Source organism: Mustela erminea, chromosome 16 (genome assembly GCF_009829155.1).
Source record: "Mustela erminea isolate mMusErm1 chromosome 16, mMusErm1.Pri, whole genome shotgun sequence".
In the NCBI taxonomy this organism is placed as follows: Eukaryota; Metazoa; Chordata; class Mammalia; order Carnivora; family Mustelidae; genus Mustela; species Mustela erminea.
Window position 1 is genome coordinate 54,589,826 of NC_045629.1, and position 25,437 is coordinate 54,615,262.

Consider the following 25,437-nt stretch of genomic DNA (forward strand, 5'->3'; position numbering starts at 1 on the left):
AGTCACTTTCCCCTTAAAGCCATTGGGTTTTATGAAAGGAAGTGCTAGAAAGTGTGGTTCGTTTTAAGGAAATTGTAAATGTTTGACATATAATTTTCTGTCAAGATAAAGCATTTCCCTCATTAAATGGGAACAAGTGCTCACTGTACTGTGCAGCAGATGACTTCCTGTATTTTTCTTTCTCTTTCTACCTAATGTTAAATTGTGCATTACAAGTAGTCAACGAAAACCCAAATATTTTACTCAGTCAATGAAAATGATATATTCTATTTTTATCAATGTTTATATAAGTGACATTCAAAAAGTTTTAATTTCCTCCCATTGCTTGTGATGTTTTTAGAATCATTCTTAACTCAAGAGACTTCCAGGAGTTCAAACTATCTCATCCCTTGACTGAATGATTTACTTCACAAACTCAATAGACACTGCACGGGAGGTAAATTCCTTTCAGATGGTAGAATTATTCTGAGAACAGAACCAAATGTCTCCTCAGCACTGGGAAAGAAACAAATGCCTCATTTCCCCTTTTCAGAAGGCCAGAGGACTGAAAATAATGATCAGAAGTTCCATACCACTGCCATCAGCCCCTGGGAAAGACATTTTCAACCAAATAATTTAGATCACTTAAAAATTTATATTATCAGTCATTACGTCTTTCTGATGATGTAAAAGATGTTTTCTCTTTCTTTTTTCCTTCCTTCCTCCCTCCCTTCCTCTCTCTCTCTCTCTCTCTTTTTTTTTTTTTTTTCCTTTCTGCTTATTTGCCATGGAGATTAGATGTTTCATAGAAGTTTTTTCTCTATGCTGTAACACTTCTTACTACTGGTTTTTCCTCCTAATTCTGTTTTGTTTCCAGTCTCCTTTTAACTATCCCATAAAGAACTCTCAATTTTCTTTCTTGGATTTTACATTCTTATTATTTTTAAATGGGTTCATAATCTTAGTATGTAAATTCTCTGAAATTGCACATAAACCTGTGCCTGAGTGTTTGCACTAAGCGAGAAGGAAAGGTAGGCTAGTTTTTATCAGATTCTCAAATAGATAACCCCCAATCGCTGAGTCACTGCTTTATATGCACTTCCAATTCATTTCATTTGCTCCTGGATTTACCACTTGTCTCCTCTGAGGACACAACAATGCACGTGGTCATCCAGATTTCACTCTTGAATTACAAATTCCTATTTCTCTGACTTCCGGATTTGAATTTTCCCATTGTCACCTCAATCAATATGCCCCAAACTACTCATTATCTTTCCCACTTAAACCTGATTAATTTTAAATGTTGGTGATTTTATGTAATGTCATCAATATCCCCTCAGTTACTGAACCCAGAAAATTAAGAGTTATATTTGAGTCACTTTCTAATAGGTCATTATTTCTTGTTGATTTTAATTCTCTTAGTTCATGAAATTTCCCTGTATCTGCCTTTTTATTTATCCCTCTTTGGTCCCAACCTCATTATTTCTCTCCTAGGAGATCCTTTCGAGAATCAGATGAAAACCACCACCAACTCTACCTTCCCTCCCCATCATAGTACAGTGGATAATGTACAGACTCCAGAATCAGATTCTGGGTTCAAATCTCACCTTGCTCATTTGCTAGCAGTGTGGTATTTGCAAATGATTTACTTCTCTATGCTTAGTTTCCTTCTCTGTCACAGGAAGCTAATGAGAGCACTCAGCTTACAGAGTTGTTATTAGAACTGAATGAGTTAATATGTGCAAAGGGCTCAGAAGACTGGCTTTTTACTCTCAAGTATTTGCTAATATTTAAATAATAATGGCAAAACACCCATCTGGTCCCTCTGCTTCCAAGCTTATCAAATTTCCAGTACATTCTTTCTACATTGTGACTGGGGCGATTTTTTCCTAAAATGCAAATGTCGGTATGGTCCTCATACATTGACAGGACGCCTTACTGTTTGCTTTCAGATAAAAATGCAACTTCCTTGGTCTCCTTCAGTTTACCTCTCTAACTCCATCTTTTACGGTTCTCCTGGTTTTAATTCTGAGACTTAGGCTATGCATTTAGGTATATCCCACGCCCTGCCATGACTCCTGGCAAATATACATATTCTCTGAGCTGTCTGGAGTATCCTCCACTTTCTTCATTTTGAAGGCTTAGCCATTATTATGCCATTAGAAGCATCCTGTCTATGTTTTAATTATGGATCAACTTTTATCAGCTATGTATAACCTTGGGCAAATTACTCAAGTTCTCTGTAGAATTTATAAAATGGGACTAGCCATAGTATTTACCTCATATTGTTATTGTTGGGACTAAGTTAATACACATAAAGCTTAAACAATGCCTGAATTATAGCAAGCATTCAACAAAATCCTTAAGAGGATGGCAGATGATGTATTTTGCCCTCATCCTGTCCCTGCCATTATTTTAATATTTGTCTTCTGTATTTTACTAGTGCCCTGGCATCTTAGCCTCACATGTAGCAAAATACAAAATATGAAATATGATTGTGTATTTATCTGTCTCTCTGCCCACCAAGTTCCAGTTTCCTTGAAGCTATAAACTGATATACAACTTCTCTCTCTACCCAGTGGCCTGAACTCCATCTGCTATATTACCAGAACTCAAGAAATATTTGTTAAATAAAAATGGATGAATATTCTTATCCCCCAGAAGAGAATATGAAACAGAACAGTTGTTGTATAACTATTTTTGAATGAATGGATAAATTTATTAATCATACCTTGGTATAGCAGAAGTATGTTCCAAGGTGATTTAGACAGTAAGAAAACCAGCCTATGGTAGAGAGTGGAAGCTAAATATTATTTTGTTTCTTCTTTTTTAATGCTTTGTTACTAATTAAATTCTTGATCGCATAATATGATGTTTGCCTCATGTGTGTTCAATGTATGTGGTGATGGCTTCATCACCTCTGAACATAAAGATGACTGGTGAATGTCTGATGGTCACAGTACCTGATTATCCTTGGAAGAATTCCATGCCTTATATCCATGCCATTATCAATATAAACTATTTAATTCCAGCAATAATTGTAAATTGCCATAAAAATGAAGCAACCAGCTAAATTTTGACACTATGATAACATTGAGGGCAATATTTTTTTAGTGGGTAATGTTTCTAAGAATAAGTGTGGCCAAATATTTGCAGACAAAGGTTAGACCAAAAAATTGTGTTACCCAGAAGCCTCACAAAATGGATGCAATTCAGTTTGAAATGATTATTTGTCTAAAACACCACTACTTCTTATTTGGAAAAGAGGACAGGTTGGTCAATTATTTAGAAAGTGTGTTTATTAAAAATTGTACTTAGCTTAAATATATCTTATGACATTAGATATTTTAGTAGGAAAAGTTCTGTGAAACTAAACAGAAATAATCCCTACATGCAAAGATGGTTTACAATTCCTGGACCAAACACACGTTAGGGAAAGGATAAATTTCCAGCTAACACTTGTGGGAATTCTTTTATCATGTAACATTAGTGAGTTATAAACACTTTAGAAGGCATAAAAGTAAATTAACTACAATTTTTTCAGCATTTACTATGGTAGGCACTGATGCTATATGTTTTATAAAAACTTCTTTTAATTTACTACAAACTCATCAGGCATGTATTATGATCCCACTTTAGGTAAGAAAACTGAGGCTAAAAGAAACTGCTTGGATGATTGTCCACAATTAAACACTCTTGAGCCTTGTCTTCAGACACTTTCCATGAAAGAAAGTTTGCTTATAGAAAACACTTAATAAATTTGTGTTTAATTGAAACTAGTCACTTGGAGGAGAAAGAAGGAACTAGAGTTTAACGAGTCAATTATGTCATGTGTTGCTTGCTTTTATAGGCAGTACCTAATTTAATCCTTTCCCTGTCACTGAGAAGTAGACACAATTATCCTGACTTTATAAAATGATGAAACAGCTTCATAAAGGTTAAATTATATTGCTGGTAACAGAGAAAACTCACTAAAAAATCTTTTCTATTTGTAGTGTTACTTTGTAGTGTTACATACAGACTGTCTCCATAAGTGATTGGGTCAAGTTGGAAATGGAGGACGCTTAATGTTAAATTAAATTAAACATTAAACAATTAAACATTTTTGGCTTTTGTATTATAACATAGCTCATGAAGATTTTGGAAAATATTTTAGAAGATTACTCTTGGAGTTCTTAAAATACATATTTTTTTTAAAAAAAAACTGATGCACTTATTGTGGTATATTGATTTTAGGCACCTTTGCATAAATTTAAATATAAGAGATATTTGCATAAACCTCTTGATCAATAATAAATCCATTTAATAAATGAGTTTTAGTCACAAAAGTAGGAAAATGTTTTACTTATATGTTTTAGAATTAGGATGAAATAAGTTCATTTTAGTAACTGATTTTAAGTCATATTATGGTATGAGTTATTTAAAATTTCAAATTCAACATAACTAAAGACTATGACACCAGTGAAAATGAAGATATGCAGAGAATTAAAATCTTGATGGAAACCTTAGTAAGAGGAATTTTCTATTTTTGTGTCTTTTGTAAGTCCTTAAGTGATCAAATATTTGGTCAGAATAATAACTATAGAATTAAAGAAAACAACAATTCACAAGAAGCAAATAAAACCTATGGTTATGAGAGCACGGAACCCACTGGAAAATGGGGTAATAGACTTAACATGATGATCACAAGTCCTGCAATTAAATCGGAATTTATTTTAGGATTGTATCATTAAAAAGAAATATCAAGAGGCCTGAAGTATTAGACAATTTGTCTCTCTTATTTTTGTTTGTTTTGGATAGACTATATCACAAAAGAGACACAGTTACTTTTCACATACCCTGAGATGTTACTTATGGGTAGCATCTATCAGGTTCATAATTGTTCAATAAATGTTTCTTAAACAGATGTTTGGTTGCCTGCTATTGCACCCAAATTCCAAACCTAGCCAAGAATTTTCCTTTTGCAGTCACTCCCACCTCTGCCTCTAAAAGTTTATAGACATATTTATTGGACAAATATTCAGAGAAGAAGTGAAATTATGATAAGTAGGCAGACATATGAGCTCTGTGAGAATCACCAGGGCTTGATTTCTAACATCATGAAGGAAAAAAAAAAGAAAAAAGAAATACTCAACTCCATGTGCTTTAAGTCTAAAGATGATAAGAAAAATGTGTTTTCAATGTTCCCCCTAATGTATTCAGTTCAATATGAGAATAGATATGTCTCATATTAATACTTAATTTCTAAATACTCATGAGCTCCATTAAAATTCTCTGGCAAAATCATACCAAGCTTTCCTTCCAGTGGACTCTAACCCAAGGTTTTGGCAGGCGCTGACTGATTAGCAGGTTTTTTCCTTCCCAATCACATTTCGGAGCACACCCAAATGGAGCTCTGGGAACTTACTGTTTAAAAAATATTCTTTACAAAGTATATTAAGGACTTGTTTAGACTAAAGAAGATATAACTCAAGGTAATGGAGTGTAATAGAAAAATGTGAAATGTCTTTAAAACAAGATCACTTCGTATAGAATTATCATCTATACTCATATCTATACATGAAAGAATGGAATTGAGCTCATTTTTCATAGAGTTCAAGTCCATTATTAAAGAAGCCTCTGTGGTATGTATATTGCATATGCACATGGAACCACCGCATGAATGGTCACATAAACCACAGCTTAGAGACAACCATAGCTTTCAGACGTAAATGGTGCTCTCTTTCACTCATCACAATTTATGTTCATTGCATCCTCACTCAGAGAAAGGTTGATTAGTGACCGGAACTACAGAAGACGCCTTTAAGCTCCAAACTTTGAAGAGCTCTCCAGAGGCTAGGGAGACAATCTACTTGAAGTGGACAAGTGTTTGCAGGGGCACTCATTCAATACTTGTTGGGTGGGAATGGGCAGATGGATAAATATCTTCTAAAGAGACAGGGACCTACAATATTTTCAGTGGTTAAGTGGCTCCAGATATTCTAGTCATGTTAAAATTTGAATTTCCAACACCTGAAACTAATATAACACTGTATGTTATCTATACTAGAATTTTAAAAACATGTATTTTTCCACTGTCACCAAGACAGTCCAGAATAAATATGTCTGGATGCCCTGGTTAGGTCCTCTCCACACAGGACTAAACATAAGTGATCTTTATAAAGACTTTTAATATCAAAGATTCTTTCTCCTTTATAATAGTTATTGGGAGCTTCTATATCTCCTTTTCTCTGTAACCAACTCTTCCTTCTCTCCCTCTACAAAAGAAATAATTAATATTAGTTTTAAAACAGGAATCTTACTGAAACTCTCCCAGGACTCTGAATTAATCTTTAACTGGTTAATTTCTGTCTTCTATATTAAAGTGTCTAATATCATAACATCAAATATTTATCCATGACAGTATTGCAGGTTTTATCTAAGGCTACAAAGAGCAAGCAAGAGAGAAGAAACCAGAAAGTTCTTTTAGAAAGATATTGTGAATCCACAAATTCAAGCTTATGAATACATTCTCTGACATTAAAAACATGAGAAAACTGTGAGTACAAACTTCATGCAATGCCTCTAAGAATAAAGTTATTTTGCTGCTCTTATGCAACAATCAATACAATCTAGAAAGTAGTATTGAATATTTACTTTCTGCATGTTAAATAAAATATCTACTATACCAAATTGAAGAAATTCTTACCACCTTCTTTAGTGCAAAGGTTGACAAGGTTGTGTACTGTGTCCATCAGCTCCAACTGCTGCTTCTGAAGGACACTATTATTGTTGGTGGCCCTGTTCAATTGTTTCTCCAGCTCCTGGATTATATATGTTTGACGAGTAACCAAGATTTGAAGATTCTCTCTCTCTTCTTTTAAGGTGTCCAACTCTTCCTTGTGCTTTCCCTCCATTTCTAAGATTTTATGTTCTAATAAACTACAAGAAAATAAAGACAAGACTATTTAAAAAATGCTATACAAAAATATATGACTCAACTAGATCCTGAGTTCATTTAGAGTTAGAAATTTTAGTTAGTATGTTACAATGTAAATATATATTATAAGTCATGATTTCAGAATATATACATAACACACCCTAATAAACATGTTATTTATATAATTATTTAATACATATATTAATATATGAGTTACATATATAACATATCAAATAAAGAATAATTAGAACATTTGGTGTCAGAGTAATATTTATTTCCTAAACATAATTTTTTTTCATGGGGTACATTTCATATCCAAGGTAGCTGACTTGGACCCAAATAATTTGAGTCTGTAAAAGTTATAATATAACTTTCATTAAGGAAATAGGTCTAGTAAGAAACTGATAGCATAGTCCAGGAAAAATACAAACATAATATAAAGACTATTTTTTTTAAATGTATGTTGCATTCATTTGGGATTCTCAAAACATTAACAGTGATGAAATTTCACAATAGTTCTGTGGGGTCAGTTAATAGTATACTGAAGCAGAACCCACAGGACCAAAAAGTAAGCTATGCAAAATCACAGAGAATTAGATTTCTTGGCATTTCTGATGGCTGATCCTGTATCATAACTATCGCTTACTTTGTCTCTCAACCTAAGTTTCAGAATGAGGCCTAACTGTACCACAAGCTTCCAAATCAGTGCACAGATGGTTCTGCACAGGAAGACCACAGGCTGGTGGTGTGGTCTTACAAAAAGACATGGGATTTTGCTCAGGGTGATGTAATCTTCAGCTGAGAACCTTCCTTCTCTCACAACTCTTCAGAAGATACTCCCCTTGCATATTGCACATTAAAATTGATAGGGGATGCAGAAGCACTCTTGGATCCTAGCAACTGACTGTAAATAAAAAGTATTTACATTTTATAGAGTGTATAATATACTAAGATTCCTCAGAGGAAAGCCTGATTCAGTTTCCTCAATTCCATTTTCAGAAGGTTCAACCAGTCCTTAGTTTACAAGGTGTTATTCAAATGTAACATACCAGACTGGGCACTTAATTTACCTTGGAGAAATATAGCACTGAATCATCCCTTTAAGTTTGTCATGAGGGGACTCCAGGGAATATTTTAAATTTAATACTTAAATCATAAAATAGAGCATGTTAGAAGAGCCAAATTTTCCTATCTGACTTACTGGGGGACGAGCTGGAATATCCGATTGTCCTTTACACAGATTAAGAAGTGTGCAGAGAACCGTGCATGAGCATTCTGGATCTTTGCCAACCAACCTGTCCTCAAGAAAATGTGGCACAGAATACGGCAAGAAAGTTGACTGTTGAACCACACCTGAAAAACACTGGGATGCTTCTATTCATGTTACGTTACTAATTTACAACACCTTGCGTGGCGTGTCCAGATTCCCATTTCTCATTTCCACTGAAACCTGTCAGGGGCAGCTCTGTGACTTGTACAAGATAACAGAAGCCATGCCTCTACTTTGGCTTGCTCTCACTCTGTGGGACACCAATAATGAAAGAAGACCTGCCCTGATTGTTAAGCAAGCTCAATTTGGATAGAACCTAGGTAGAGCGATTTGGGAAATTTGTGATGGCTATCTAATTTCTGAAGCCATCTTTTGGAAACGAAAATCTTAGGCACGGAAGTCAGAGTATGATAAGAGACAACATCTGTAAAGAGTAGGTGCGATTCACCATCTTTTAGTGTTTTCTTCTGTGTCAATAATTTCCTGCTGAAGTTAGAGGTTAAAAAATAAACAAAACAAACAGAATGCCCTTCTCAGTTAAAAAGTTTATCCAACCACTGGTTAAATGATTAGTGCACTTGCTATGGAGTCAAAACAGGTTTTCTCTGTGTCTTGTAATTGTTGGCCTTTGGATCTGAGAACTAACCACAACTGATGCCTTAGCTCATTCTCAGTTTACTTTTTGATTTTTTTGTTTTTCCTCCTAATGATCAGATGTAAGATACCCATAAAATAAGTCAGTTAATTTACAAAAACACCTCTTTTAAATTCACAAGAGTTATAGTATACTTCCAAGAAAACTTAGAATTAACTATTAAAATGATAATATTGTAAAGATCAAAATTAGGGTGAAATAGTCGTATAATGCTGGACAGAAATCTGATTTATCAATTTGTTTCTACAAAAAGATGAGCACTGGCCTTTCAGTTTTCCTCATCCCTAGGTAACATTCTGATTTAGAAAATACCATGCTATAGCTATAACTCGTATTTATTACTTGCTAAGTGCCAATAGTGTTCTTAACACAATGTAAAATATAAAATACCATTTCTACTCTAAGAATTTATTTTGAATGAACAACCTCAAATAAAACAATAGCAGCTTTAAGAAACTTTTGTTTCAGATATAATGCTATTTAAAAAAAAATATTTTAAACCAATGTTTTTCCACTTCTTTGATGTACTCCCTGTTCAAGAGGGTATATGCTTAAACACAGCTGCTACTGTGATGTCAATAAAGGGATTTTGCTTGTTTGCTTAGTTTAGTTTTCAGAATAATTTGGAAAGAGCTGAGAATTTAAAGCTGATCAAAGAATTCCCTGATGTCAAGGGAAACACCTTGGTACTGGCTTACGGAAGAAAAGTCTGCGTGTTCCGAGTAAAAGGAATATGCACTTCACATGATGAAAAGACCATTAATTTTCATAATTTACTGAACAACATTTAATGCACTGTGACCACCAGGTAACAAAAGAAATCCAAAGAGCCTGTCATCTTAAAATAGATATTTATGCAAAGTAAAGAAGGGACTACCCACAGAATTAAAATCTGTCTTCTACATCACAGACACTTCGTAGGGTTTGGAATGTTAACATATATCCATTATATTAATCGTAACTTTTTAGACTTCTTCAGGCAAGACTGATCTCTTCTTGGCCCTTCCATTTTCTCCAAAATTGCTCATCCCTTACTTCCATCTTCTCTTCATACTTGGCTTAAAAAAACAAGCAAACTATTCTCTTTCCCTAGATACTTCTCATCCATTGGTTATTATCTACTTGGGAAGTCAGACCTTCTTTCTCATTACTCTAAAATGGTTTGAATCAAAAACTTTCTTGCCAGAAAAAATGCAAATGTTATCTCCATTAATCACTTTGTTGCAATATGTCACCATAATTACGTAGTCCTTTAAAGCCCTTATCTCCTTTGATTCTTAAAGCAATAGAGAGATACAGACTGAGTAGATATCACAAGCCTCACTTAATAAGAATCTAAGTATCTTGTCCAAAACTCGTGCATTCATTGTGTCAGAACCAAGATAAAAAGCCATGTCTTCTAACTTGTTAGTCTAGAAATGTGCCCATGACATCCCAGTGCTATGAACACCAGCATGAGAGTCTTTCCTCTTTGATTTAGTGTAATATGTCTTCTACTTTGTTCTTCCACCCATTTATATTCTGTCAGGAAGCAAGGCATCACTTTAACATCTCCTTAGTAATTGTTCTCCATCTGGTTATTCTGGGAGCTTATCTTTGGTAATATTTTAGCCTATTGATCTTTTACAGTTTGTCAAGCCAATTTTTTTTTTTTAATCTGAATTGAGATTTTCTTAAGCACCACTCTGTCTTAACCCCCTTGGCATTAAATGTAATTTTATCCCATTTTGTCCTGAAGTCTTTTATTGGTTCTCTTACATTCTCCCTATCCAGATCAGTTGGGAGAAGCCTCCTCAGCTAGATACAGAGACCTATAAGTAAATGTTGATCTAAAGGACAACATTACAGCTTCAGCATCCTAAAATTAGATAGACAAAGAAAGTAGTTATATTTTCCCTGATGATGCCCTGCAGCAGTAAGTTTAGTTTAGACTTAAATACATAATCCAAAATGCGGATGCTGATTCCAAGCTCCAGTGCCCTGTTTTCTAGAGTGCATTCCGTATATTTTTTATCAGGTGTTCATGTATTTAGAGTCCCACTCTCAAGTTTTTGGGAAGCTGACATTAAATAACCAGTTTTTATCATGATGCATCTTTTAGGATTAGTGTACCATGGAACAACAATTTATAAAACTGTGTACCTAAATCTACACAAATGGAGTTAGAAATCTGAAGACAGAATTTCTCACAGGATTCCAAGTACTTCCTGTTTCCCATCTTTCTGGAAACATTTTGAGAAGAGACATGCATAGAATTTTGGCACTTAACTTCTAGTTTGAGGCAGAGGTGCACTTTAATGAAGAATAAAATAAACAAAATAATCTAGGCCTTGAACTTCAGTAAAAGGTTCTAATTGAGTATATACAAAACCTTATTTGAAGTTTTTGGTTGACTTCTTTCCCCATTTTCACAGTCTGCCTCCTCAAACATATCTTATTGGAAATATTTCAGATCATTGAACACATCTTGAAACTTTCACAGAAAAAGCTCTCCCTTTCAAATTGTTTCCCACAATAGAGTTCTTAACATAGCAGCCAATGAATTCACAGTGGTGACAGTTTCTTAAGCAATATGTGTGTAAAGATAGCCCTTAAACAAGGAAGAAGATGTTGAAAATATAGAAACCTTCTCAATTTTATCTGTCTGAAACTGCTTACAGATGTTTCCATTTTTTAATTATTTTTAATATGTAAGGTGTCAACATGTGTTGCAAATATGGGTTTTAGGGCTTCATTTTTTCCCCCTTCAAACAAGGGTATAGTAACTTCGGGTTAAATTTATACTTTGATATTCTAATTTGAACACAGCAAATTTAAAATTTATAGCTAAATAGTTTTATGATTCAAATGTGGAGCAGAAGCATAGATTACTACATGTAAACATTGGCAAATACTTTTTTTTTAATAGTTTGGGGTAAATAAGAATAAACTAAGTATGCTATGGAAGCCAGAAAGAAAAAAAAATACACTTCAAAACATAAAAATGTAATACTTCTACAAAAAAGTTGCACAATAAATGGTAAACTACAGAAATGCATATCTGTAGCATATATGACATTGAAGAATATATATGAGTTAATAAAACAAAGATAAACAATGTAATAGAAAGATGAGAAACACCCATGAATAGGCTAGTCACAGAAGAAGAAATGCAAACGGTCAATAAACACAAATAAGATGTACAACCTAACTTTTCAAGTAGACAACATTAATAAAATGGTTAGCAAGGTTTAGGGAAATTAGAAAGCCCATGTATACTTGGGGAGAAATATAAAATTTGGAGATAATTTGTCAATATGTATGAAAACAAATAATCACATAAAAATTCTGATAAATTCTAAATTATAGTCTATCTAATCCTAGGAATGAGAGATATATATATGTATATAGTTATGTATAAAATATCCATGAAAAATTTTTATGAAACAGAAATAAACCCAAAATGTAATGAATAGTTAAAATATACAAATATGCATTCATTATATATATGTATTCATACGTGTGTGACTGGATATGAGTGTCTGTGTAAACACACAACAAATATTCACACACTACACAGATATATGTCTTAGTATATTCATAGAAAATGTCTGGAAGAATAAGCAACAAGCTTTATCTGTTAATGATGATTCTCTGCAGGGGGTTGTGGTAATGGAGGAGTATGGCATTAAGAAGACTTTGTCCTACAGTTGTATATACTTTTATATACTTTAATGTTTAGATCAAGTTTGTTACTTTTTTATTAATCAGAGATGTGTTAGGTGATCATGAGTCTAGAATAGTCTGGGAAGATGTTACCTAGAAATTTTAAATTGGGCTGAATTGAATTGAATTCAATTGAATTGAAATTCAAAATGTGAACTGATAATCTTGGGAGTGATGCAGAGCACTTTTGGGGATACAGAATAGCAGTGTAAACACCATCTCTATTGTATTTATGTTAAGAACAATTAATATATTTATAATATTTCATGTAAAATATGTGGTTTGTGTTTTCCATTAAAAAATATGTTTCAGTTGTCTGTGTCTGTGTGTATACAGAGATAAATGACATTTGTTGGGAGAGAGCTTCTGGGACATTTGCCAGTTCATCATTCATTCAACATTCAAAAAGCACTTAATACTATATATACAATGTGTAGAGAATTGTGCCTGGGAGCATGAAGACAAAGATAAATAAAACACAGTCTCTGCGTTCCAGAAGGTCACAGCCCAATAGTAGAGAAATAGATAAACACACACACACAAACACACATAAACATACACAGAACACTCAGAAGCACACACACATATTAGAATGTGATGGGATAAATAAAACAATGGGGGCAAAGACGTACAGTATTATCATTTGGTAATGACCAAATCTATTGGGCAGAGTCAGAAAAAGGTTCTTAGAGAGGTTAACATCTGCACTGAGTTTTGAAGGGTGAACAGGAGTTTGTCAGTTGAATAAAGAACTAGAGGGCCTTTCAGACAAGTCAAACATCAAATATGTCTGAAACAATGTCAAGTGTTCAGTGTGATACTAACAACTAGCATGATTAAACACTTGTTATGTGTGTTGGGCACTGTTCTCAGTGTTTTACATGCAGTAACTCAATTAATCCTCACATAAACTCCAGGCACTACTATTATCATCATCCCAGTTTTAGGAATTAGGAAACCAAACTACAGTGAGTTTAAGTAACTTGTCCAAAGTCGCAGAGCTGGTTATAGCGGGATAAGGGAAAAGTAAACCCTAGGCAGTCTGAACTCTAGGCAGAACTGAACATGAGTCAGAACTCATGTTCTTAGCTATCAGACTATACTTTCTAAAATATAAGAAGACTTGTATAAGTAAGGCTACCAAATTAGGATTATAATGATCACTGACTGTGTTCAATGCTTAAAAGACTTGAACTTTCTTGAGTTAGTTACAGAGAATCATTTGAGGATTAGGCAAATGCTGTCAAGAGATTGAAAAGTGGGGCTGAATTAGTGTTGGGGATCTAAACAAAAGTGAAAAAATACTCTGATTTGCATTTTAAAAAGAAGACTCTGGCAGAGCTCTGGATGATCAGTTTGAGAGACACAGGGTTCAAAGCACAGAGGTCACTGCAATGGCTGAGATAAGAATTAATGGGAGTTTGACCTAAGACATAGTGGAAATAAAATGAACAGGACAGATTGAGAAAGTATTTAGGAGATGGAACTGACAGCCTCAACGGTCACTGTGAGTTGTGAGGAATCAGGGAAAGGAAAAAAATAAGATTACCCTTGGATTTTTAGTTTGATTTGGAATTCTCTGTTTGACTTATTTCACTCAGCATAATCTTTTCCAGTCTAAAATCCTAAGATTAATGAAATTGAAATTTAAAAATGCTATATGCCATTAAATTTATTCTTAAAATACATGAGAAGAAAAAATGTTCTATTAAATCAGTCTGCAGGTATTCCATTTTCAAAGTATAGAAGAGAGTACTGTAAATTTAAAAACTTTTTATTTATTCCTACTATACACAACTAACATAATATAGCCTAATCTAATGCTAGCAGGTAGCAGGATTTCACTTCAGTATTTTGTAAAGAACTTTTTAAGTGGAAAAGAAATTTAATTTAATGACTGTGACTTAACTTTTCATTTGTTTAGGCATCTTAAGTATTAAAAATCAATATTTCTATGATACCATTATAATAATTTCTTCGTAAGGTATAATTTAGTATCTTGAAACACAAATTTTGATCAGTTAAAATTAATTAACTTAATAACTTCCCATAAACTCCAGCTAGAAGATAGATGAGGCTTGTCAAAAAACCTCAGTGAGTTCCCAAGGTAAAATAAATAGTTTATATTTCCTACCCCAGTATTAGCAGGAATAAATAATGATCTATATAGGAACAGGCCAAAAACAACTGGCCGACCCCTTTCTTCAAACTTCTGTTTGTTTGTATTAAGAGGATAACTTGACAGCCACATCAATTAATCTTGAGGCTACATCACGCTGGAAAAATATTTTTATAATAATTAAGACAGAGAATCATTATGGACTAGAACCCTAATTTTGCCATAAACTAGCTTTTTAGTCATGGACGAGTAAACTCGAACTTTGTGAATTTCATTTTCTTTATACATGAAATAGGAATAAGAATAGATACTCTGCAGGAATGGTTGGAGGATTAGCAGTAATGTATGCAAGGCACCTGGCATACATGTTTACCTGGTATTAGGTAGGCAGGTAGCAGACAGTTTTGATAAAACTACATTGAAGTGGTCATCACATATGTAGTTTCACTTCCCTCTGAATGGCCTTACTGAAAATTTCCCTAATCTTCATGCTACATATTCAACCCAAGTGTCAGGAAAGCCCAAGTATTCCATCTTTGTATATGTAAGATGCTCACTTCCCTTCCTGTATACCCTGTTGAGGCAGAAGAATTTCTTCTGGAGTATTTTTTTTCCCAGCTATGCCCCCACCTTGGGAAATGCTGGGGTTAAGTCAGAGATGGGCAGGTGCCTTCATCAGTTCACCAAACTTTTAGATGAAAAGATTCAACTTAAGGGATTTGCATTATAACATCTTTCCCTGTCCTTCTCCTTTTTTTCTATTGTCTTGAGCTGACCTGGCAGGAAACATACTCAAAGAATCTAATAAAAGTTGACAATTACATGTTCCACTTTGTGATCCAAGTGCCTATGTGCAAGGTAAATATTAATGCTTCCCATTTCTTGAGATCTTGGTTGATAATTTCAGTTACGTGGGCCAAATACTGATCTTGTACTTCCAAATGCTCTTCCTTGAGATAAGAAATGAAACCATTTTGACATTAGGATAGTATCCAACAAAAGAAAAAAAAAGAACAAAAAACATTTCCTAAAGAAAGCAAACTGAAAGCTTCTTGGAGTCACCCCCCACTAGATTGTTAGGAAAACAAACAGTAGAGTAAATGTTGCTAATCCTATTCTTGCTTTGTGCCTTTGGCCATTTAGGGGATAAAGAGGTGAATCTAATGAGGCCCAAAATCCTTTTTCAACCCTGCAAGTGATGCATTTAATTTGTCAGGATGTAAATCAGCAGGACCTCTCAGCATGATTGTGTAGTATAATCCTGTCTATAAAATATTCCTCCTTGTTCTGCCAAAGAAGTGGTGGACCCTACTAAGGGCCAGCTCACTGATTTGGCAGCTGAGACCCCATCATACTCAACCTGGTAAGTCACACACCCAGACACAATCCCTGACATTCCATGGGGAGGAAGCAAAGCTTAATTTAGATAATCCCCTTTGCAAAGTGTATTAGCTGATCCAAACCAGACCTGGCCAACTAAAGGCATGTTGTTCCTACATTTCAGAAATGTCTAATGTAGAAATAGCTTCTTGCTACATTTGGAGGATTAAGGTTCATTTAAGGAATAGGTAGGGATAATCAATACACTTCTTTAAAAATATATATAAACAGTTTGGTGTTTGACTTTGACTTTCTATCCACTTAAATGCTATTGGGTGGGGGGTGGGGGTGGATTTCTTTGTTGCTCTAGAAAGTGCTTGGCAGAGTTCCTGAACTCCATTTCACATATGGAAGTAAACAATAACAATAAAGAGTAGGGTAAGTATGCTGTACATCACAAAAGGATATTCTTATTTTCTGTATAAAGTAAAACACTTTTTTCTAAGTGGTTCATAGAAGAATATGCCTGGTTAAAGAATAAATGTTCCACCAACACTTCATTAAACACCTCAGACCCTTCCACAGGAAGACACAGATAACTACAGAGATACAGCAATGTCAGGAGATACAGCATGTTGATTGAAAAATACCCCCAGAAACCACCGTTGAAGTAATGCTACACTTGAGCGTCAATAAAGAAAGGAGTGTAGAGGACAAGTGAAAGATGAGTGTAAGTTTTTGTCAGTGTAAGCACAGAGATAAATTTCAAGTTGAAACATAAATCCTTGAAGTCTTTGTAAAATACCTATATTTCTGGCAAAGGGAATTGTTAGAACTCTGAAAAAATTACCACTAGCAATAAGCATTCTGACTTGTATACACAGAGACCTGAATTTTCCTTAAAAATTAGAACTTAATAAAGGGAAAAAATTCATCAGCAGGAGGCGTGTATGTGCTGGGATTAGGGATGAGACACCTCTGAATGGCCATAGCACACGGAGAAGCCTTCTCTACTTGACCTGCTTGACAGAGCTCTTTTGAGGGTGTGAACCTTCGCTCAGCTTTGCCGCTGGAACAGACAGAGCAACTTGTAAGAGTTTCCCTTAAACAAACAAACAGTTTCATGGTGAGAATGCCATAGTAGAAATGGTACTAGGTGTCACATCAAGAATTATGATGGAAAACCAAATAACCCCAAATAATCACAAAATAAGGTAGAGGGGATATATTTTTAAGAAAAGAAAGAGAAGGAAGAAAGAAAACAAAAGAAAGAATGAATATAACAAGGAAGGAGGCAAAGAGAAAGAAAGACAGACATGGCGGGAAAGAGAGAGAGCGAGAGAGAGCGAGCTGAGTACAAGTGACACTTAAGGACAGCATTTGTTTTTGTAGTTAAGAGTGAGACCTTTCAGTCCTCCCAGGTTTTTTATGGTATCCTGACAGCTCAAGTGTCAGATGTGGACCAAGAGATAATACACATATCAGCAGGGGAAGAACTGAAGAATGTAGATTCATGCTGACAACTTTTTAAAAGATAAATCATATGTGGCAACATACTTAGAGACTGAAACCACTCTAGGTTATACCTTAAAATGAAATACCACACAGTTATTCAGAACGATATTAGAAGGGTATTTATTCATGAGAAATGATATCTATTTCCGAAGAAGGCAGCATGCAGAACAGTTTGGATAGCATGACACAGCTTTCCATAAAAAATATATTTATATATAATACACAGTGACACTTGCAGCTTTCTCAATGTGACGGGATTGTGAGTTTTAGTTCAATTTTGTTACTTTCTCCTTTTTCTCCAATAAGTGTGTGTTATTTAGGTAATTATGAAAACAAACAATCTAAAAAATAAGGCAAAGTTGACAATATTTTACTTATTTATTCCTTGACAGGGCTTTCACAATAGCATCTTGAAATATATAACTGTAAAGGGGTTCACTTTTAGCACCAGTGTTAAAGCATAGTGGGATCCGAAAACCAAGGGATGGTTGATGTAAAGTATACCTGCTCCATGTACATGTCTGGTTACTGTGAAACAGCAGTAGGATAAATGGTACTTTTCAGCAGGATTTTCAATTCCAAAACATTTCATTATGCAACCAGTTCAGGGTCAAGTCCTGTCAAGTTTATTTATAGTTATACAGTTTACCCCGTGACACAGTACAAAGATAAATAAATGTAAAACTTAGAAATACAAGTCATAGAGCATGCATGACCCCTTTCAGACTCTAAATCAACAGGTTTATCTTCTTCATGGAAAAGCTTCCATTATAATTGCTGTCATTAAGGGCCACTTTTAGTGTAAAGTTGGGGAATCCTTTTAGGTTACAGATAGTAGTATATTGAGAGATGATGTGCTACAGTGCAAAGAGCAAGACGAGGATGAAGGAAGCCTGGGTTATATGCCCAGTTGTACCACTAGCAAGCTGTGCGACCTGGGACAAATCACTCACTTCTACCGAGTCTGTCCCCTCATTTATAAAGAGCACTAGAAGTCCTTTTTATGCCTTCCTGGTTTGGAATATGGTGGAAACTCTAGTTCCAATGACATAAGGTATTTAACTAGTTTCTAGCAACACAATGCTCTTTAAATCCATATAATGTATAAGAAATGGAACTGCTTCAAGCCATCCCAATGGCCAATGGTCAGTTAATAAGCAATACATTTCTCCTACAGAGGCCAGTGCTTTGACTGAACTGGCCATCATAAATATCAAGACTTCAAAATGATATAGTCCATATATCATCTCAAGATCTCTAAGTCCCACTTAACTTACCTGAGAGGATTCATAAAACACATCCATAAAACTAAACAAAGAAATTTATTTTATCCAGAGTAAACGTCTTTAAATGTGGGAAAGGGGTTGGTGAGCAACTCCTCAATCAGCTTTACAGGTAAATAATTTTCTGGGAAAAACAAAATTTGTTTCTCTGGTGCAAGATCTTTGAATTCAACAATCTCGTAGCTCTGTAGAATCTTAAGGGGAGGTAGAGTCACAATTTAAGTTACAGAGTTTTGGAGATTACTTTTTCTTTTTTATTGCTATAGATGTCATTCTGCTGAAAACTGTCAATATTTTGTGTCAGTGGATTTATTCTCAGAATCAATTCTTATAGATATGGTGGGATTCGAACAACTAAATATTAGATAAATTAGTGTTAAAAGTTTTTTAAAAAGCATATACTTCAAGATTGTAAGCAACTGTATTATTTGTATCATATTAAATTGTCTCTATAGCTCCTTTCTTTTTATGAACGACTTCAATATTTAAAGAGCTGACAGAGAGATGAACGATAAAAATAAGTACATATGTAAATAATTGGAATACGACAAGCCTCACCTGTTTTTCTCATGAATCTTTAGGATTTCATTTGTCTGTTGAAGAAGCTGCTTCTCTAGCTTGTATGTTGATAATGAATTCTCTAGCAGTTGTATTTCAAGTCGAGAAGTTTGATTTAGTACCTCAAGATAAAAGATAAAAGATAAAAACATTTCAAACTTTAATCACAAAGAGTGAGAAGAATTTTTGTTTTTTTAATTTAGCTGTGTTTTCTTTAAAATAGTATTTCTTCTGGAATAATTAATTAAATGACCTACATTCTACGAATTAGAATGTAGAGCTTTGCAATGAATCTTAAACATGACATTTATTTGAGGCTGAGGTTGCAACTGAATGAGAAAATTAAGTTGTTAAATCTTTTTTCATATTTAAATTTTCATGTCTTGAATCCCTAAGATATTCAACTCTGATAGTTGTTTTATGTATGCATTATCCCCAATATTGATATTCTATACACGTTATCTCTGAGATAGGAAGTAGTACAAGGTCTTTGCTATTGTATATAACTAATAACTAACAGGCAAGTAAAATATGCTCACCTTGATCCCTCACCTTACAAAAATCAATTATAAATGTGCAAACAACTCTTGACATAGTTTAGGCAGATTCATGACCACAGAGTTATTGAATACCTATCATATTAGGTCACACCAGTCCTTCCAAATATCGTATCATTTCACAGACATGGGCACATGTTATTGGAGGAGTTGCTATCGTCACTTTATAAATGAAGAATTGGAGATTAGACAGAGCCTAAAATCCACACAGGAACCAAGGGAAGAACCGGGTTTTTGAATCCAGACAGTGTGACTCAATTTTAATGCTCTATACCAAAAACTAAAAGGGTTAGTTAGACTGTCCTGGTTCTTAATCTGAGAAAACGAAGTGGCCAGGAACCCAGATCTCACTGAAGACAGATTGTAGTTATCCTTTCAACTGCGCTACATTGGGTGCTCTAGAAGCTATAAATGTGCAACTAATCTTGAATCATGAAGACTCATGCTGCCGGCCAGGCTTTAATACAACATGAGTCTGTGAGCCATGAACCCAAACCTACACATCCTCCAAGCAAACATTGCAAACTGTAATCTGAGAGATACCTTCAAATAGTCCGATGTCTTTGTTTCTCCCTGCCTCTGTTCTATCTAACCTCTACCCTGATCTTCTTTAAGGGAGGTGAAAAGGGCAAGGAAAAAAGTATAATTAGCTTTAAAGCTTCCTATATCATTTGAAAACTTCTATACCACCACACTTTTCTTAGAACTACTTATTGAAAGAGATCTGGAAAACCTTCTGGAGAGTCAATATCAATCTAAAAGACCCCCTCTAAAAATGACGTCATTAGAGCTTTCCTCCTTTTCTGCAGCATGTCGAAACCTCGGATTATATCAGATGCACATACCTTTTCAAAACACACTGATATGACTAGGGCTGGACTTGGATTACAAGAGGCTGTAGGGGAAGGGGAGGTATTTTCAAGGAACCAGGACAAAGGCTAGGGTGAGATGAGAGAGGAAATTGTCTCAATTGCAAAATTTAAGGAGGCGTCAAAAATATTATATTTTAAATATATTTTATTTTATTACTATTAAATTAAATTGTTATTTACATTTATATATTTATATACTTAGACAAGTATACAAATGTATAAATAAAATAATTATATAAAATAAATTAAAATATAATATTAAAAATATTCTAATATTTTAATGCAACATTTTAAAAGATCAAAATTAGTGCAAAATAATCCATATTGAACACAGCATAATTTTAAAATAAATATAGGCTGGTTCTGCACATGTATTATTTAGTTTTGTGTGACTTGTCACCCAAGTCTCAACTCTGTTGTAGGGGTGTGAGGCAGAGGGTGAAGGAGGGGGGCACAGAATGATGAGATGGGGCATTAGTGCTTTAAAAAAATTTTAAAGTTCTAGGATTCATTTTTACAATTGTCATAAATAAAGATCTGAAAACCAGTCTAAAAGTTACTACTACTAATCAATACTTAGATTTGTGGAGCGGTTTAGAGATTTAAAAAAATATTTTCCTATTCTGATCGCTTCTTTTGAGGAAAAACAGGAGCAAGAGGAACTGGGATTTGAAGACGGAATTAGGAATCGCTCAGAAGACAAAATGGTAGAGAACATAAAGATTAAGGATACACAAGAGGTGACTTTGAACTGTTAAACATACTTTTTTGTCCACGGAAGTTTTTTGTTTGTTTATTAACTAGAATTACAATTCATAAAATAATTAAATAGGGCATGAGGCATCTGGATCTTTTGGTGACACTGAGAATAGTGCTTGGCACAGAGAAGACACTCAGTATTGATTGAATGAACAAAAGGTATTTTGTCTCACTGAATCGGGCATATTATAAGCAGTTAAACTATATCTCTTTTCTCTCTTATTCATCACATTCTCTCATCACACTTTCTGAGATCCTCAAATATCAAAATTTTTATTTTACAAAGAACAAAAACTGTTCTTCTTCATGTCTGAGAAGAAAATGAGAGAATACTGAGAACAGAATGGAACTATCTAAAACTGAAATTGAAGCTGTTTATATCTAAGTTCAGAGACTTCAACAGCTCCTAATTTTTCTCCACTTTGTCCTACCTCCAGTCTGTTTGCTACATAACACCAGAATGATCTTTCTGAAAACATAAACCACAGGCTCCTGGGTAGCTCAGTTGGTTGAGCGATCAACTCTAGATTTCATCTCAGATCATGATCTCAGGGTCAAGGGATCCAGCCCTGCCTCAGCTCCCCACTCAACGGGGAGTCTGCTTGAGATTCTTTCTCTCTGCCCCTCTCTCTGCTCATGCTCTCTCTCTCTCAAATAAATAAATCTTTAAAAAAATGAAATATAAATGCCATATGACATCACTAATATTAAAAATGTTAACGGCTTCTCTTGGCAGTCAGAAAAAATTCCAAAGTTCTTAGCCTGGCCAACAAGGTCCTACATGATCAGAACCCTGCTTACGTCTCAGATCTCATCCAGCAAATCTAGTCCTTGTTTATTATGCTCTAATTACACTGTCCTCCTTTTGTGCCACCCTAACATGCCAAATTCATTTCTACCTCAGGACCTTTGCACTTGTAGTTGCCCATACCTTCCCTGATGCATGGGTGATTTCTTAGTCAATTCTTGCATAGGGAGGCCCTTCCTGGTCACTGTTTGCAATACAACTTCTCACTATCCTCCATCAAGTCATCCTGTTGTATTGTCTTTAAAAAATCATCACTATTGGGGTTGCCTGTGTGGCTCAGTCGGTTAGGCCTCTGCCTTTGGCTTAGATCATGATCCCAGGGTCCTGGAACTGAGCCCCACATCGGACTTTCTGCTCAGTGGGGAACCTGCCTACTCCTTCTCCTTTACCTGCCTCTTTGCCTACTTGTGATCTGTCTTTCTCTCTGTGTCAAATAAAAAAATAAAATCTTTTTAAAAAAATCATCACTATTGGAAATTATCCTGTCTGTTCACTCATGTGCTGTTTCTCTACCCCATGAGGATTTCAGTTGCAGAGTCCTGCCTCTTCCACATGGAGCTCTCCAAATTGCCAATGCTCAGCATGGGGTCCACAAGGGCACAGAGTTAATTGTTGAATGATATGCTAGACAATGGACAGTGAGTTTTTTTCAAGTTGGGTCACTGTCAGAGATAAGGTAGCAGGCCAGATGAAGGTTAAGTGGGACTTCAGTGACAGCAATCTAAAAATCCAACTCTAAAGCAGCATCTGAATGTGGGAAAAGGAAGGAGACAAATCCAAAATCTCATTTCGTCAAGCATCAGTGTCAGGTCATCTCTGGCCACTTTTGTACACAAATCTCGAATCTTTCTCTTCTTTCTCCGTCCCCTTGTCTAATTAGCTGCTTTATTTCAATGATCTCTCTGCTGTTGTATTAAAATAGGCCTGAAGTTTAAAAATGAAGAACTGAGAGAATTGTATAGGAAACTATGAAAAACTGACCACTTCTTTGCCATGTGTCTATGAAACTTGCTGCTTAGCAATAATCTAAGTGTTCCATTAAAATGACAAAAGGAATTTTATTCTTTAGCCTAAACATACTCCAAAGCCCATCTCTGAGAGAAAGAGACAGAGAGAGAGAGAAAGAAAGAACACACGAATGAACTAGGGAAGGAAAGGAAAAGAAGAGGAGGGAGAGGGAAGGAAGAGAAGTGAAGGGAAGGGAAGCGGAAGGAAAAAGGAAAGCAAAGAGTATGTGAAAAAAGCTCCCAAGTAACCATTTCAAACCTTAAATTTTGCAGCATAAACCACAAAGCAAGGAGGACATAAAACTTGAAACTGAGGATTTATAGAATCTAAAATGTTAGTCTTAATTAAAAAAAAAAAAAAAAAAACTAAAATTGGGCTACCTGGGTGGTACAGTTGGTCAAACCTTCAACTTTTGGTTTCAACTTAGGTCATGATTTCAGGGTTGTGACACTGATGGGCTCGATGCTCATTGTGGAGTTTGCTTAAGACTTTCTCTCCCTTTCCTCCTGCCTCTACCCTGCTGTCTCTCAAATAAATAAATAAATCTTTAAAAAATAAACTAAAATTTAAACATAAAAATGACTAGTTTCTCAAACAAGTGAGGTAGAGAATTTCGGCCAGCTTCCCTTTAATAATTTAAAGAGTGCCTCTGATCTTCCTTAAAAGGAAAATCTCCCTCAAAAGAAACTTTTTCACCAGCTTATTAACTTTGAAATCAGCCTTGTTTGTAGTTTATACTTCCTTTCACTTTAATTATGCTTTTCAAATGAAAAATATAATACAAGGTATGTGTTCAAAGAATCAGAAGATCACCATTTTACAAAGTTGGTGAAATAATTTATTTGGTCAGTGATGGGCAGTGTGACAAAGTATCATGTTCCAGGTTAATTTCCAAGAGGAAGGTGGACAAGTAAGAGGGAGATACTTGGAGGCTTCTATCCTAACCAAGTTAAAACAGTGTCACTGAGGTGGTGACTAGATGGCTAAATCAGTTAAGTGTCTGACTCTTGATTTTGGCTCAGGTCATTATCTCAGGGTCATGGGATCAGCCCCCTAACCCCCACATGGATACCAAGTTGTACCCATGCTCAGTTCCGGGTCTCTTTGCTCCCTCCCTCTGTTTCTCCCCTGGATCACATGCACTCTCTCTTACACACACAATCAAACAAACAAATAAATAAGTAAAATCTCCAGGGGGGAAAAAAATCACTGAGAGTATGGCAAGCTGGCTTTTTGTGCTTCCTGATGAGATGTAGTAGGAAATAACGAGTAATTTTATAAAGTACTACCACCACCATGTTCAAGTCAATCTAATTGAGACCTTACAATTCCAGTTTAAAGAAAAACCATGAGGAATGAGTAAATTAAAATGCATCAGAAGGAAATACTCAGAAAAGTTCAGGAATATGGGACAGTATACAAAAACAATTGGTCCAGTTTCTTAAAAACCTCAAGGAAAAAAAAAATGGAGGATTGCTCTAACTTAAAAGGGACTATTATGTCTTAAAAACTAAAATGTCTATAAAATTTTGGGTAGAACAATTGAGGAAATCTGAATGTGAAAGTTATGTAGTCTGAGAGAATTACTGTTAATCTTAATCATGATAATGTTATAGAATTAATAGTACATAATTATTGTATGTAATATTAATATTTTATTTATAATATATACTATATATTATATTTATAACATGAAAATCTAATTGGGTTATGGAGTTTAGTAGAGACAGTACTTATATTACAGAGCTAATCCACAAAGGAGTAAGATGGGAACCCAGGCAGTCTGTCTCTGCATCTGACTTCTTTCCTATAGGCTCGTGTAGCTATACACAAGCAGCTTCTCTCTGGGGACCTGCCTTCAGTCAATAACAACTGCTATCAAAATGGTTTCTTTCGTATCACCATGCCATCTGCTTGTTGCAGCTAATGACATCCAACTTCCCTCTCCACTCCAACACTAAACTAGCACTATGAAGCAAGAAAGTGGCCAAATTTCTCTTGCTCCTTAGAGTACAGAGAATACGCTGTCATCTAATGTTCTTAGTTGGTCAGAACAACTTTGCAGCAGAGTGTTTCTGTTCGAAGTCCTACTCTGGCCCATCAGTTATTT

The 25,437-nt window shown here is 34.9% G+C and overlaps 1 protein-coding gene across 4 annotated transcripts in view; it reads right to left on the reverse strand.

The window, feature by feature from the left end:
• The window catches only part of ANGPT1 (angiopoietin 1), a 249,404-nt gene that overhangs the window by 63,631 nt on the left and 160,336 nt on the right, over positions 1-25,437 (reverse strand). For 3 of the 4 annotated variants that reach the window (XM_032315587.1, XM_032315589.1, XM_032315591.1), the window contains exons 3-4: positions 19,324-19,445; positions 6,668-6,900 (exon numbers count right to left, since the gene is read on the reverse strand). In XM_032315587.1, coding sequence (XP_032171478.1) covers positions 6,668-6,900; positions 19,324-19,445 — 355 coding nt within the window. The remainder of the gene's footprint in view (positions 1-6,667; positions 6,901-19,323; positions 19,446-25,437) is intronic. The other variant, XM_032315588.1, reaches the window with a different exon arrangement.